Source organism: Dendrobates tinctorius, unplaced genomic scaffold (genome assembly GCF_039654945.1).
Source record: "Dendrobates tinctorius isolate UK_male_01 unplaced genomic scaffold, ASM3965494v1 ptg000129l, whole genome shotgun sequence".
NCBI lineage: Eukaryota > Metazoa > Chordata > Amphibia > Anura > Dendrobatidae > Dendrobates > Dendrobates tinctorius.
Window position 1 is genome coordinate 35,561,004 of NW_027361797.1, and position 17,714 is coordinate 35,578,717.

The 17,714-nt window shown below is 41.1% G+C and overlaps 1 protein-coding gene across 1 annotated transcript in view; it reads left to right on the forward strand.

Annotated features, from left to right (window-relative positions):
- LOC141047856 (uncharacterized) overlaps positions 1 to 17,714 on the forward strand; it is a 359,889-nt gene that overhangs the window by 312,278 nt on the left and 29,897 nt on the right. Inside the window, exons 66-69 of the mRNA XM_073543184.1 lie at positions 3,770 to 3,824; positions 3,917 to 4,026; positions 10,819 to 11,036; positions 14,652 to 14,806. Of these exons, the coding sequence (XP_073399285.1) occupies positions 3,770 to 3,824; positions 3,917 to 4,026; positions 10,819 to 11,036; positions 14,652 to 14,806 (538 nt within the window). The remainder of the gene's footprint in view (positions 1 to 3,769; positions 3,825 to 3,916; positions 4,027 to 10,818; positions 11,037 to 14,651; positions 14,807 to 17,714) is intronic.

Below are 17,714 nucleotides of genomic sequence, written 5' to 3' on the forward strand. Positions count from 1 at the left end.
CTCCAGATCACAAGATCACATCCTGGTACCAGGAGTTTCATTTCACCTATACCAGACGATACCCAAAGTCTCCCAACTGTTGGTTAGCCAACAGCTTTTGTATCTCCCACCAGTATAGTCTGCAGTCACAGCCTTTGCTCCTCCAAATGACGGATGCCACGACAGTAGCATGTGTGTCCAGCTCCAGCAGGCAAAAACATCCCCATTCCCTCATCAGTGTCCTAAATACCCAAAGCTGCCCCTCGGAATTGAGCCTGACCCTTGCGATATACCCCTTAAAAGCTAACTGTGCATTGGTTAAGGTATTTTCCTGAGGCCAAGCCTATTACCCAGGACTGCATTTGAGGTGCGCTTTTGTGATGGCTCTACTTGGTCTATTTTCCCTATCCACATAATGGGACTAGTGGCTGGTAGAACAATGGCTTAATCAAGGCCCCTGAGACACTAACCAAGGTAATGGAATGATTGCTTTACCTGATTACCAATCTCAAGTCTGGTCTTATGTATACATAAGATACAGCCTATTTTATTATGATTTTCCTTAGTAGTTGGTAAGGAATCAGAAGACAGGACCTGTTTGAAAGAATCAAATGATAGATCTTTGATGTGAAGGGATGATGGTATATCTAGAGTAATGGTATTTGCATCAATTGTATCCAGTGGGATTCAAAGATCAACTGATTTCAAAATTGAACATGTCAGCTGTTCATATGATCTGGTACCGTCATCTGGGTAGTCTAATGTAGGCATCTCCTCTTTACACCACACGTCAACCCTCACATATGTCTCTGTAGTATTAATATAGATCAGATCTTCACCCTGATGATTCTGAGGAACATTGGGATCTTCTAATTTACAGTCCTGTGGAAGAAGAGGATGGGGAATCTCTCTGTTGTCCTCTTACTGGATAGATCTGGTGATGTGAGGGGCTGGGGAACCTCCATCATAATGTCTTTGTACAGACCTTTGTGTCCTTCTAAATACTCACACTCCTCCATGGACAATTAGACAGCAACATCCTGATATCTTATAGGAAAATCTCCAGTCAGCAGCTCAATCATCTTGTAGGTGAGTTCTAGGATCTTCTGGTCGTTGATGTCCTCATGTGTCAGGGGGTGAGGTGGAGGCCCTATGATTGGGCTTAGGCGTCTTCTCCATCCCTGGCAGTGCTCACTAGAGGTCTTCTTCACTACTGTGTAATCCTCTCCAGTAAACCAGAAAAGGATCTCTAGAGTGAGGTGTAATATCTTCTCTGCCATCTTTTCTCTGTCCATATCCATTTTTAATGGGTAAATCTGGAAAATTCTCTTATATAGATCTTCACTGAGAGGCTCTTATATAGTAGAGGCTATGGTCACCTCTCTGCTTCTCAGCACGTTGCTTCCATTTTGATATAACAAATTGGGGCTAATGGGCTGGCCCTTGGGCTGAGTTCACATGCCGTGAGCATGTTACACTCCGATCAACCGCCATAGTCAGAGGGTAAAAAAGATGTTTCCATACAAAATTAAGTGACCATGCAAGAGAACAGTGAAAAGACCACAGTGGCATATGTCTGCTGCGGATTCTGGCCAAGGCATGGCCACTGCATGTGAATGAAGACTTACACAATAATCCACAGCACTAGGGCCTCATCCACATGTTCAGTATTTGATCAGTATTTTCCTCAGCATTTATAAGCCAAAATCAGGAGTGGAACAATGAGAGGAGAAGTATAATAGAAACACGTCGCCACTTCTGTATTTATCGCCCCCTCCTGGTTTTGGCTTATAAATACTGAGTTAAAATATTTACCAAATACTGAACATGTGAACATGGCCTTAAATTTACCAGCTGTTGCTCTGAATCAAGGATGCAGCTTCAAGAAGTCAGTTCCCTGTCCTCAAATGTTTACTGTGAACCGTTCTCTTTTGCAGGAGTAAAAGCCATGTTTGGGTTAAAACTGCTGCAAAGGTTTAGAAAAAAATGTATTTCTTCCATTAAATTGAATGTGTATGCTGTAATATCACAAACAATCCATGGACTGCTGCAGCATTGTATCTAGAAAAGAGTAGCCATGCTTTTCCTTTAGAAATTTAATGCAAAGAACACTTTATTGAGGAACCTACTGCAATTCATCAATGCTAAGAAAAATGTAACATGTATTCATTTTCTTGCTTTTACTGTGCCATCATATTCCACAACATTTCCAGACATCATCACTGTTCCCATTTGGACTCACAATTTAGATTCCCTATAGTGTGACTCCCTAACTAGGCTGCAAGTGTGGAGCTCTTGAGACAGCGTTTCTATGGATGTCTGTATTGAACTAGTACTCACACCAAGAACTTCATCAGATACAGGGCCGGCCCAAACATATAGGCGAACTAGGAGGCCGCCTAGGGCGCCGACCCAAAGGGGGTGCCAGAGAAAAAATAGAAAAAATTATAAAAAAATCTTTTCAAAAGGCAAAAAGTTTTAGGGATGGAAAGAAAAGTGTACATATTTAAGGGCAAATATGACGCAAGAGAGGTTGGTTGGGTTGGCAACAATTTCGATAGAATCTGAAGTTTTGTCCTATACAACTTCTCAGAAGATTAAAGAGTTAGGAGACAGTTAATTAATCATTGTTGTTGTGGTTTATTTTGCTCCTAAATTTATATCCCAAGTTTTCATCTACTGCCAAGAATAGTTGGGGCGCAACAAAATAGTTTCGCCTAGGGCACCGTAATCTCTCGGGCTGGCCCTGATCAGATAGCTTCAACTCGACTGCAGAGGAATGTATGAAAATTACAGAAGAAGTTCATTCTCAGGCTGAATTCTTGTATTATGTTCAAGAGTAACAGCAGCAGCTGCAGTAGGTAAAAAGACAATTCAGACCTAGAAATGTATAGAGATGAACCTTGAATGATGGCTGATATACAGTAACTGGGGAAGAAAGGAGGGTTACATACATGAGAGCTTGTCTCCACAATAGAACTCTAATTCTTGGAAGCAATGATGAAGTCTGATTGTATAGCAGTGTAACAGCAACAATACAATACTATATGATTATCAACTCATGGGACATGACACCTATGAGTATTGTGCTTAGAGTGTGGAAGGAAACTGTAGAACCCCAACATAAACACAAGGAGAAGATACAAACCCTAGAAAAAAACAAGTCCAGCGCTGTAACTTATTTTTTCTAAGTTCTGAAAACTTGCTGCACAGCAGGATCCGCACACTCCAGAAGGAGGTGAGCAGACACTAAGCGTTTTTAACCTACAAACCAACCCAAAACAAATATTGTTCTTAGTGGGATTTGAACCCAGGATCCCAGCACTCCAAGAAGTCAGTGCTATCTACTGAGCCACCCATAGCACTCTTTGACTGGCCAACATTAGAGCTCTACATCTTGGAACGATTCTTGCTGGGCTTTTAACCCAGGACCCTAGCACTTCCAAAAGCCAGTGCTAACCATTGAGCCACCTTGTCACATATGGTACACAATAAAACTCTTTGACTGGTACACAATAGAGCTCATCTTCCTGGAAGCAGTGATGAAGACTGTGTGATAATGCTCTATATTTAACTAAAGGGTGTGTTGTTTGTCACAGAGGTTGCAATTTTTAGTGTGTAATGTTTTGTCCCATCTCCGAATATATATCTTCATGTTAGGTATATATTTTGGCCTTAATGAATTTATTGATGCTCAACACCCGCAGTACGCAGCTTTACAGGGTAATAAGGAAATAACCAGTTTTATATATAAACCACTAAGGCAGTATTCACAGCCACATTGAATAAGTTGACCTCTTGAAGGTTAGACTTCAATTTTACCTTGCCCAAAAACTTCATCACAGGTTTGTACTGTACATTTTCTTTCTTGATCATATTTGTATATATTGTATTTTTGCACACTTTATTTGCTGTTATCTCTTCACTTTGTGTGTAGACTTAAGAGCTCAATAATGCCTAGCCAAGCAATGCAAAGAATTTTCCAAATAGGCATTATATTGCTTTCTGGATTCCATTCCCATGTTGCTTCACCCACAACTGAGAAAAGTAAGTAAAATAGTATTTTATCTAAAATTATCAAGAAAACTAGCTAAATAATGCAGTAAACAATGATTCTACCATGAAGTACAGCACGTTTGTATTTATTAATTATTTGAGAAAGAAGTAAGTAGTTTTACTATTTATTTTTCTAAAGGAAAAGATCTTTTTTTTAGTTTTTTTATGAAAAAAAAGTACAGTAAACACATTTATTAGTTTTTTTAATTAATTTTTGTGCTAAGCATCAGATTAATAACTAAAAAACTAGACTTATAATTTCTAAGAAGTTTGAGATAGTGATGAGCGAGTATACTCGTTGCTCGGGGTTTTTCCGAACATGCTCGGGTGTCCTCCGAGTATTTTGGCGTGCTCGGAGATTTAGTTTTCGTCGTCTAATCTGCATGATTTGCGACTACTAGACAGGCTGAATACATGTGGGAATTCCCTAACAATCAGGCATTCCACACATGTATCAAAGCTGTCTAGCAGTCGCAAATCATGCAGATGAGACAACGAAAACTAAATCTCTGAGCACGCCAAAATAGGACAACCGGAGCATGCTAGGGAAAACCCGCGCAACAAGTATACTCCCTCATCACTAGTTTGAGACTACAGTTTTAGTGCTAATTAGATATATTTTTATTATTATTTAATCCATGGCTACTTGATGGATGAACGATCTGTGGGAAGATCGATCTTATGCAAGACGAGATAGGTCCATAAGGGTCTTCTTTGCCATTATATTGATAGTATCAAGCCATCGGATCCTGGTCTTCCCCTTCGTCTTGTTCCTACCATTCTTCTGACCATGATGTCCTTCTCCAGTGAATGATTTCTTCATATGATGTGTGCAAAGTATCCAAGTCATAGCTTGCCGATCCTTGCTTCGAGTTACACGTCTGGCTTGATTTGTTCCAAAATTTATTAATTTTTTTAAATTATACATATATATATAATTTTAAAATAAAATAACTTTATATTAATGCATTTGTATACATATGAACTATGTGGCCATGTTCGCATGTGGCAAACCTGGGACTGACTTTCATATTTGATAAGCACAAATCTGTATAATCGTTGATACAACACAAGGTGTGGCCTAAAATGCTGTAATTCTGACAAAGAAAAAATACACAGCTTCAAAAATTCACCAAAAACTCATCATGGGCACATAGCCCAAGGCCACGGTCACATGTTCAGTATTTGGACAGTATTTAACCTCAGTATTTGTAAGTCAAAACCTGGAGTGGGACAATCAAAGGAAAGTATAACAGAACCATGTCACCACTTCTGCAATTTTTGCCCACTCCATGTTTGGACGTACAAATACTGTATTAAAAAACTTAACTCACCAAATACTCAACCTGAGAACGTGGCCGAACAATCTGATAAGTTGAAAAATAGGAATTGATTTCAGAAAGGGAAGCAAATTCTCTTCGATAAATTACCCTTGAATCTTCAAATCTGCAGTGATTTGTAACTCTTTTTGCTAAATAAAAAAAAGACCCAAGTGCTAGTGGGATATATAATAACTAGTGTTGAGCATTCCGATACCGCAAGTATCGGGTATCGGCCGATACTTGCTGTATCGGAATTCCGATACCGACTTCCGATATTTTTTCAATATCGGAATTCGGCATCGGAATCGGAAGTTCAAAGTTGATTGACAGACTGACGTCATCATGATGCGCGGTGTGTGCGCATCATGATGCGCCGTCATTTCGGGCCTTCCGGGGGTCTCTGCCGGCCTGCCGGGGGGCTGTGCCGGCCTGCCGGGGGGCTGTGTGGACTGCCCGGGGTCTGTACCGGCCTGCCGGGGGGCTGTGCCGGCCTGCCGGTGGTCTGTGCACCCTGTGGGGGTCTGTACCGGCCTGCCGGGGGGCTGTGCCGGCCTGCCGGTGGTCTGTGCACCCTGTGGGGGTCTGTACCGGCCTGCCGGGGGGCTGTGCCGGCCTGCCGGGGGGCTGTGCACCCTGTGGGGGTCTGTACCGGCCTGCCGGGGGGCTGTGCCGGCCTGCCGGGGGGCTGTGCTGATGTCCGGGGGTCTGTGCAAGCATCGTCCGATGGGACTACAAGTCCCATCGGGCGATGCCTGCTACCATGACAGTGATTGACACATTAGCCAATGATGGGACAGTAGTAGTCCCATCATCCGGCTAATGTGTTAAATGTTAAAAAAAAAAAAAAAAAAAAAAAATACTACATACATACTACATGCATGCTACATACATACTACATGCATGCTACATACATGCTACATACATACTACATGCTACATACATACCACATACATACTACATACATACTACATATATACTACATGCATGCTACATACATACTACATGCTACATACATACCACATACATACTACATACATGCTACATACTACATACATACTACATACATACTACATACATACTACATGCATGCTACATACATACTACATACATACTACATGCATGCTACATACATACTACATGCATGCTACATACATACTACATGCTACATACATACCACATACATACTACATACATACTACATACATACTACATGCTACATACATACTACATATATACTACATGCATGCTACATACATACTACATGCTACATACATACCACATACATACTACATACATGCTACATACATACTACATATATACTACATGCATGCTACATACTACATATATACTACATGCATGCTACATATATACTACATGCATGCTACATACATACTGCATGCTACATGCATGCTACATACATACCACATATATACTACATACATACAATACATTCATACAATACATACATAGACATACAGTACATATAACATAGAGTAACATACTTACCAATACTTGTCACATTGTTCCCCGAAGCCATTGTCTTTTCCAGAATAAATATTAACATAACAAACCACAAAAATACTCACCCACGATCCGAAGCAGTCCACGAGTGTGTCCCACGACGATCTTGGGTAGAGAACTGCAGCATCAGCTGATGCTGCCGTTCTCTACGGGCTGCAGGAATCCAATGACGGAAGGTAGGTATCCTTCCGCACTGTATTCCTCCGCCACTTAAAAAAAAAAAAGTCCCTAGTCTCACTTTATGCCATTGCTGCGTGGGAAATTCCCACACAGCAATGGCATAAAGTGAGACTAGGGACTTTTTTTTTTTTTAAGTGGCGGAGGAATACAGTGCGGAAGGATACCTACCTTCCGTCATTGGATTCCTGCAGCCCGTAGAGAACGGCAGCATCAGCTGATGCTGCAGTTCTCTACCCAAGATCGTCGTGGGACACACTCGTGGACTGCTTCGGATCGTGGGTGAGTATTTTTGTGGTTTGTTATGTTAATATTTATTCCGGAAAAGACAATGGCTTCGGGGAACAATGTGACAAGTATTGGTAAGTATGTTACTCTATGTTATATGTACTGTATGTCTATGTATGTATTGTATGAATGTATTGTATGTAGTATGTATGTAGTATATATGTGGTATGTATGTAGCATGTAGTATGTATGTAGTATGTATGTAGCATGCAGTATGTATGTAGCATGCATGTAGTATGTATGTAGTATGTATGTAGCATGTAGTATGTATGTAGTATGTATGTAGTATGTATGTAGCATGCATGTAGTATATATGTAGTATGTATGTAGCATGTAGTATGTATGTAGCATGCATGTAGTATATATGTAGTATGTATCATGTAGTATGTATGTAGCATGCATGTAGTATATATGTAGTATGTAGCATGTAGTATGTATGTAGCATGCATGTAGTATGTATGTAGCATGCATGTAGTATGTATGTTGTATGTATGTAGCATGTAGAATGTATGTAGCATGCATGTAGTATATATGTGTTATGTATGTAGCATGTAGCATGCATGTAGCATGCATGTAGTATGTATGTAGTATGTATGTAGTATATATGTGGTATGTATGTAGCATGTAGTATGTATGTAGCATGCAGTATGTATGTAGCATGCATGTAGTATATATGTAGTATGTATCATGTAGTATGTATGTAGCATGCATGTAGTATATATGTAGTATGTAGCATGTAGTATGTATGTAGCATGCATGTAGTATGTATGTAGCATGCATGTAGTATGTATATGGTATGTATGTAGCATGTAGTATGTATGTAGCATGCATGTAGTATATATGTGTTATGTATGTAGCATGTAGCATGCATGTAGCATGCATGTAGCCATGTAGTATGTATGTAGTATGTATGTAGTATATATGTGGTATGTATGTAGCATGTAGTATGTATGTAGCATGCAGTATGTATGTAGCATGCATGTAGTATATATGTAGTATGTATGTAGTATATATGTAGTATGTATGTTGCATGTAGTATTTATGTAGTATGAATGTAGCATGTATGTAGTATGTAGTATGAATGTAGCATGTATGTAGTATGCATGTTGTATGTATGTAGCATGTAATTTTTTTTTTACATTTAACACATTAGCCGGATGATGGGTCTACTACTGTCCCATCATTGGCTAATGTGTCAATCACTGTCATGGTAGCAGGCATCGCCCGATGGGACTTGTAGTCCCATCGGACGATGCCTGCACAGACCCCCGAAGCCTGCACAGACCACCGGCAGGCCGGCACAGCCCCCCGGAGCCTGCACAGCCCCCCGGCAGGCCGGCACAGCCCCCCGGCAGGCCGGCACAGCCCCCCGGAGCCTGCACAGCCCCCCGGCAGGCCGGCACAGCCCCCCGGCAGGCCGGCACAGCCCACCGGAGCCTGCACAGACCACCGGCAGGCCGGCACAGCCCCCCGGCAGGCCGGCACAGACCACCGGAGCCTGCACAGACCCCCTGGCAGGCCGGCACAGCCCCCCGAAAGGCCCGTACAGACCCCAGAGAGGCTGTACAAGGGCAGGAAAGGGTTTTTCTTATTCCGATACCGAAAGTCCCATAGACTTGAATGGGACTTCCGGTATCGGAATCAGCGATACCGATACTTTTTTTAAAGATCGGCCGATACCATCCGATACGATACTTTGAAGTATCGGACGGTATCGCTCAACTCTAATAATAACTATTTAATGACATAGAAGAAGTTTAGTATCAATGCTTTATATAAAAATGTCTTACTCAGTTTGGTTAAGTTTATTTATGCATGCTTTGACTACATTCACACATTGTTGTGATATGTCCTCCTAGTGCTTTCCATTTTTGCTTCGGACAGCACACTGACCCATAAAATTTTACTGATCCATAAACATATCAGTTTTAAAAAAGGTCCTTGAGACTCAGAGTGTGTCCTGTTCTTGTCAGTTTTGCAGATTGGACTCGGTCATTAAAGTCTATGTAACCCATGAGACATGGAAGACAGACTTTGTACTTCAGTTTTCCATATTAGTCAGGCCACGTGCACGCATTGAGTATTTGGTCAGTATTTTACCTCAGTATTTGTAAGCCAAAACCAGGAGTGGGTGATAAATACAGAAGTGGTGACGTGTCTCTATTATACTTTTCCTCTGATTGTTCCTCTCCTGGTTTTGGGATACAAATATTGAGGTTAAAAACTGACCAAATACTGAACATGTGCATGTAGCCTTGGGCTATGTTTCTACTTCGTAACGTGCACACATAGAGTATTTTGTGAGTTTTCTACATAAGTATTTGTAAACCAAAATCAGGAATGGAACAGTCAGAGAAAAATTATAATAGAAACACGTCACCACTTCTGCAATTTACCCACTCTTGATTTTGGTTTACAAATATTGAGGTAAAAAATTCACCAACAATTCAACATATACACGTGGCCTAAAAGTCAATGGATGAAAAAAGGTTGGACAGTGAAAAAAATGAAAAAATTAGAAAAAAATGGAAACAACTAGGATGAAACCTCAGAAAAAATATGTCCATTTCTCTTGGACGGTAACAGTCACATGGTTGTGTGAATTTAGCTTAAATTTGTCTTTATAAACTTCCTTCTCACCCCCACTGGGGGTGTTCTTTGTTGTCCTTTCTCATTCTCATTCAAGCTCTCTAGCAGTCGCAAATCATGTAGCTGAGACGACGAAAACTAAATCTCAGAGCACGCCAAAATACTCGAAGTACAAACGAGTATTCTCGCTCATCACTAGTTCCCAGCATTGTGCTTTTCTGGACAGAAAGCTCAGATGTTGCTCCTGAGATCTGTTGTAGCCATCTTCCCAACTTAGGGGTCACTGCTCCAAGTGCTCCTATCACTACTGGAATCACTGTTGCCTTCATATATAAATGTTAATACAAAAAACATTCTTTAGCAGATGGACATTGAAGCCCTACTTTTTTTTTTTTTTAATTAATTTTGATGATTTTGATTATGAAAACCAAAGTGAACAAAAGTGAAAATTTGCTTCACTGCCAGACACAGTGCATTCACCAATCTGTTCTCTAAGGCAAGAGAACAGATAAGTAAGTTAGGTAAGGTAAGTAAGGCAAGTTTAAAAAGAATTTGACCCCATCAGCCAAAACATGGTAGCTCCTGAGCCTCACCATTAGGAAATTAAAGCAAAAATATGAGAAATATCAGTCAGTGTATCATTCTTTTTTGTCCTAAAATGAGTCATATCTCAAAACAAGTAGGAAATACTGTAAGTTGTTGATAAACCAGAGATTGCTTCAGTCAAAAGAAGGTGACATAAAACATAAGCCAAAGCTCGCGTAGAAGAGAACACAAAGTTCCTAAAAAGCAATGGTCTAGATACAAAATGCAAAATTACTGCCTAATTTGATTACAATTCAAAATATAATGTAAATTTCTTCTTTTCTTTCCCTTTACAATATAGGTAGTGAAATCTCACTGCTTTCTAATGACATTTGCCCGACTCTCATCTGTGGGTCTGAGGACATGACCATCACTTTTCTGATATCCGATTTAAAAAAACTCAAAGTGGACGTGGACCAAATCCATCTCATTGACCCTTTGTGTGTGGGTTTTAAGGATGATAACACTGTATCCATACAAAGCCCAACTAAAGTCGGAAAGTGCGGTACATATGTCATTGTAAGTATCGTAATATTACATGGATACTTCTTAGGAGGATGTATGAATTTCTGATATACCAAACAGTAAATCATGCACAAGATGCAAAATACTAATATCAAATTGATTACTCTTCTACAAAAAAACTAAGTAATAATCTTGTAATTACGATACCTTTTAATGGATAACAAAAATATAATAACTGATGTTACAAAGCGAACTTTTCAGCCTCGTTAGGTCTCTTCATCAGGCATGGTGTCATTTATTGCAGGATCCCTGTGTCCTGTTGTGCATAAATATGTGACTCCTTAGATACTGCGTCAATCTATTCCTGATGAAGAGACCTAAGTAGTCTCGAAAACTTGCTATTTGTTTTCACCCTTTTAGTTAGCCATTATAAGGTATCAATCATTAGGGATTCTCAGTTTTCATTATTCTTTCTAGTTACTGGCTAACATTATTATTATTATTATTATTATGCATTTATAGAGTGCCATTTATTCTATGGCGCTTTACATCTGAAAAGGGGAAATATAGACAAGTATAATAAACATGTGTAAGACAAGGGACACACAAGTACATAAGGAGAGGGGACCCTGCCCTCGATGGCTCACAGTCTACAGGGATGGGTGAGGATACAGTAGGAGAGGCTAGAGCAGGTCGTGCGGTGGTTCAGTAGACTGAGGATCATTGCAGGCTGTAGGCTTGTCGGAACAGGTGGGTCTTCAGGTTCTTCTTGAAGGTTTACGTTGATGGTGAGAGTCTGATGTGTTGCGACAAAACGTTCCAGAGTATGGGGGAAGCACGGGAGAAGTCTTGTATGCGGTTGTGGGAAGAAGAGATAAGGGGGGAGTAGAGAAGGAGATCTTGAGATGATTGAAAGTTGCGTGCGGGTAGGTATCTAGAGACCATGTCACAGATGTACGGAGGGGACAGGTTGTGGATGGCTTTGTATGTCATGGTTAGGGTTTTGAATTGGAGCCTCTGGGCAATAGGAAGCCAGTGAAGGGCCTGGCATAGGGGGGAGGCTGGGGAATAGCGGGGAGACAGGTGGATTAGTCGGACAGCAGAGTGTAGGATGGACTGGAGCAGAGCCAGAGTGCTAGAGGGGAGGCCAGAGAGTAGGAGGTTGCAGTAGAGGAGGCGGGAGATGATAAGAGCAGGCACTAGTGTTTTTGTGGTTTCGTGGTTGAGGAATGAGCGGATCAGGGAAATATTTTTGAGTTTGAGGTGGCAGGAGGAGGCGAGGGCTTGGATATGTGGTTTGAAAGAGAGCGCAGAGTCGAGGATCACCCCAAGGCACCGAGCGTGCGGGACTGGGGAAAGAAAGCAGCCATTGACATTGATGGATAGGTCTGGTGGAAGGGTAGAGTGAGATGAGGGAAAGATGATGAATTCTGTTTTCTCCATGTTCAGTTTGAGAAAACGAGCAGAGAAAAAGGCTGAGATAGCAGACAGACATTGTGGGATTTCAGTCAGTAAGGAGGCGAGGTTGGGTCCAGATAGGTAGATCTGCGTATCATCGGCATAGAGGTGATACTGCAAACCATAGGATTCTATTAGCTGTCCCAGGCCAAAGGTGTAGATGGAGAATAGTAGGGGTCCTAGGACAGAGCCTTGAGGAACACCAACAAACAGGGGGCGAAGTGAGGAGGTGGTGTGTGAGAGGGAGACACTAAATGTTCGGTCTGTTAGGTATGATGAGATCCAGGATAGGGCCAAGTCTGTGATGCCAAGAGATGAGAGAGTCTGTAGCAGGAGGGAATGGTCTACGGTGTCGAAGGCAGAGGACAGGTCCAGGAGGAGGACAGAGTAGTGCCGCTTGCTCTTGGCGGTTAGTAGGTCGTTAGTGACTTTAGTTAGGGCAGTTTCAGTTGAGTGATGCGGTCGAAAGCCAGATTGTAACCGGTCAAAGAGGGAACAGAAGGAGAGGTGAGAGGACAGTTCAAGATATACATGCTGTTCCAGTAGTTTTGAGGTGTAAGGGAGAAGAGATATCAACATATCAACATAAACATCAACTAACATGGTACAAAGATATATATTTTCCTTTAAGAGGGGTTTTCTGGGATGTTATTATTGATGGGCTATCCTTAGGATAGGTCATCAATGTCTGATCGGTGAGGGTGTGACACCCGGCTTCCCTGCTGATCCGCTATGCCCAGTGTTGGTCAGAACTGCTCAGTTATGGAACTGCACATCTCTGTATATAGAGGCTGCGGATGGATATTATATATCTGCCCCCTATTCAAATCAATAGGGGGCTGATGTGCAGTACCTAGCTGTAGCTGCTATTCTATTGAAGGATTTGTGTTGTGCAGTTCAGCAACTAAGCAGGCCCGGCAGCTGCTAACACCGGAAACAGCTGATTGGTGCAGGTGCCAGGTGTCGCATCCCCACCAGTCAGACTTTGATGACCTATCCTAAGAATTGATCAGCCATCAGTGTTAACATGATTAGGTATAAATTTCACCCTTTCCCATTTCTGATGTCAAGTTCACCCATATAGTATTTGATGTGGATTTTACTCATATACTCATGCACTTAGGCTATGTTCTCATGATAGGTATTTGATGAGTTTTTAATGTTGTAGATTTTCTGCACCTTTTTTGCATCTATTAAGTAAATCAGGTTACTTGCATTTTTAAGTGCATTCTTTTACATGCTTTTTTTCATGTTTTTGACACTGCATTTTTTTGTCTCTCTTTAGAAAGTCATGTTTTAAATAAAACTGCTTTATTATTGATAATTCCAGGTATTTTGCCCTGCCAACAATATATTGCTGTAGTCATGTGTGGATTACATTAGTTTCTGATGTGATTCTGCTGAAAGCACTTTACAAAAATATAAAAACAGCTGCACACTGGTATTTGATTCAATCCAGGGTTTCGCCATGTTTTTAGCTTCTTCTCGGTGGCTAATGACTGATGCCAATAAACTGTACATTGTTTCCTTAATGTGAATCTATTAAAAAGGCTCAAGTCCCTTTAACATGAGCTGATAATTGGCAAACATTAAATTGGTATAAAAATGCCTGCAACCACCTTATGAACAAAAACGAACATTGATCTGCTGATTGCATTTATACCGGCATAAAGACCATAGTTATCAGCAGCACATTGCCTCATGTAAGCAAGAGATGTGCTGCGGAAAGCAAGTTTTATATGGGGACAGAACAATCGTACAAATATATACCAAATAGTATAAAAAGGCTGGGAAATGAATGCCGAACCACTTGACTATAGTCTATCAATGCTTGTTGCTGGCTTGAAATCCATCAATGTAAAAGGGTCATTAAGACATTATCCTTTTGGGATTTGTGTACTTTCTCTTTTTAGTTTTGCATAGTTCCATTGAACAAATTCAGTTACTATATTTATTTTCTTGCACCCACAAGCCAAGAAATTGACGTAAACCTACGATGACTTGCACCCTTATTGTTGTGCTGGATCCCGCAGATATAAGACCTGATAGACACTACTGACTTAAAGTGGAACTTTTAAGGGTTTTGTTGAATTTTGAAAAACAAAAAGGTTTATTATTTTAAGGAATGCGCTACAATATTCAGTATCTGTTACTACAAGCTAATGTAATATTGTGGTATGTCTCATTGATGTAATGATTATTCATTTACAGGTGAATGAGACACACGCCAATTACAAGAATAACATTTTCCTGAAGCCAGATCCTTCTGCAGTCATTCACAGAGAAGACTACATGGTTAACTTCTCATGTATCTACCCTCTGAATATGGACGTTTCTTTGGGGACTGTTTTGAAACCCATTCTAAGGTTTACCTAATTTTTCATATTTAAAATAATAGCAGAACATTTATTTTCTGTTATGTCTTAAAGAGGTTGTTTCATGAGCAAAGTGCATTTTAATCAGTCGAGGATTAATGCGCAGAAGCTTTGACGTATGGTACTGACTTGATTTATAATGATCTGGCAGGGCTGGTAACAATGCAGAGACATTCGCTCCTGTGATAAAACAAACTGGCAGGAAAATAAATGTGTTTCTTCAGAAAACATTTGAGAGTCCCTGCAGTGTCACTGATATATTCACTAATGCTTTATTATCCCCTGGCCAAGAGTTCTGTATGCATGCTGGACCAAGAACTGCTTCAGCTGTACTTGGTCGGACACAGCAAATAACACAGCACACAGCAGGGGCACATTTATAAGATTATCTCATCACAGGAACATTTTCCTTAAACACAACTAATTGTGGAACTTATTCATATTCTAAGCTCTATTAATTAGTATGTACTTTGTTCGTTGGAAAATCACTTTAACCCCTTTCTGTCATGTGACGTACTATCCCGTCCATGTGCCCTGGGACTTAATTCCCAGGGACGGGATAGTACGTCACAGCGATCAGCGGCGCCCACGTGGTGAGCGCCGCTGGTCGCGGCCGGGTGTCAGCTGATTATCACAGCTGACACCCGGCACAATGTGTCACGGGCAGTCACAGACCGCCCCCGCTACATTATCCCCTTGCACACCACGATCAAACACCATCGCGGTGTACCGGGGGTTAAAGGGAAGCATTGGCAGGGAGGGGGCTCCCTCCATGCTTCCCTGAGCCCCCCACAGCAGCGCAATGTGCAGCGCTGCTGCGGGGGTCTCCATCCTTGCAGGTCCCCGAATCCAAGATGGCGACGGGGACCTTCGGGGGCATGCAGGGAGCTGGCTTCCTCATGCCTGCAAAGCGCAGGCAAGGAGGAAGCCTTGTGCAGTGCCTGTGACAGATCGCTAATCTGTCACAGTGATCTGTGACGTGTCAGATCAGCGATCTGTCACAGGACAGTGATGTCCCCCCTGGGACAATGTAATAAAGTAGAAAAAAAAAGTGTAAAAATAATTTTAAAAAAATCGCTAAATAAATTAAAAAAAAAAAAATTCCCTAATAATTTCATTTATTAGAAATAAAAAAAACAAACAATAAAAGTACACATATTTGGTATTGCCGCGTCCGTAACGACCCGCACTATAAAACTGTCCCATTAGTTAACCCCTTTAGTGAACCCCTTAAAAAATAAAAATAAAAAACGAAGCAAAAAATAATGATTTATTATCATACCGCCGAATAAAAAGTGCAATAACGCACGATCAAAAAGATGCATGTAAATATCCATGGTACCGCTGAAAACGTCATCATGTCCTGCAAAAAACGAGCCGCCACACAGCATCATCAGCAAAAAATAAAAAAGTTATAGCTTGCAGAATAAAGCGATGCAAAAATAATTATTTTTTATATAAAATTGTTTTCATTGCATAAAAGCGCCAAAACATAACAAAACGACCTAAATGAGGTATCGCTGTAACCGTACCGACGCGAAGAATAAAAGCGCTTTATCAATTTTACCGCACGCGGAACGGTGTAAACGCACCCCCCCAAAAGAAATTCATGAAACGCTGGTTTTTGTTCATTCTGCGTCCCAAAAATCAGAATAAAAAGCGATCAAAAGATGTCACGTGCCCGAAAATGATATTAATAAAAACGCCAAATTGTCCCGCAAAAAATAAGACCTCAAATGACTCTGTGCGTCAAAATATGGAAAAATTATAGCTGTCAATATGTGGTGAGGCAAAAACTATTTTTACAATAAAAAGCGTCTTTTAGCGTGCGACAGCTGCCAAACATAAAAACCACCATAAATAGTAAATCAAACCCCCCGTTATCACCCCCTTAGATAGGGAAAAATAATAAAATTAAAAGAAAATGTATTTATTTCCATTTTCCCATTAGGGTTAGGGCTAGGGTTAGGGCTAGGGCTAGGGTTAGGGCTAGGGCTAGGGTTAGGGCTAGAGTTAGGGCTGAGATTAGGGTTAGGGGTGTGTTGGGGTTAGGGTTGGAGTTAGAATTGGGGGGTTTCCACTGTTTGGGCACATCAGGTGCTCTCCAAATGCAACATGGCGTCTGATCTCAATTCCAGCCAATTCTATGTTGAAAAAGTCAAATGGTGCTCCTTCCCTTCCAAGCTCTGCCATGCGCCCAAACAGTGTTTTACCCCCACATATAGGGTATCAGCCTACTCAGGACAAATTTCAAAACAACCTTTGGGGTCCAATTTCTCCTGTTACCCTTAGGAAAATAAAAAATTGGGGGCAAAAATATCATTTTTGTGGAAAAAAATGATTTTTTTATTTTCATGCCCGGGCGTTATAAACTTCTGTGAAGCACTTGGGGGTTCAAAGTGCTCACCACACATCTAGATAAGTTCCGTGGGGGGTCTAGTTTCCAAAATGGGGTCACTTGTGGGGAGTTTCAATAATTTAGGTACATCAGGGGCTCTCCAAACGCACATGACACCCGCAGACCATTCCATCAAAGTCTGCATTCCAAAACGTCACTATTTCCCTTCCGAACCCCGACGTGTGCCCATACAGTAGTTTTCTCCCACATATGAGGTATCAGCGTACTCAGGACAAATTGGACAACAACTTTTGGGGTCCAATTTCTCTTGTTACCCTTGGGAAAAAAAATTCGGGACTAAATGATCATGTTTGTGGAAAAAATACGATTTTTTTATTTTCATGCCCGGGCATTATAAACTTCTGTGAAGCCCTTGGGGGTTCAAAGTGCTCACCACACATCTATATAAGTTCCTTAGGGGGTCTAGTTTCCAAAATGGGGTCACTTGTGGGGGGTTTCCACTGTTTAGGTACATCAGGGGCTCTCCAAAAGCAACATGAC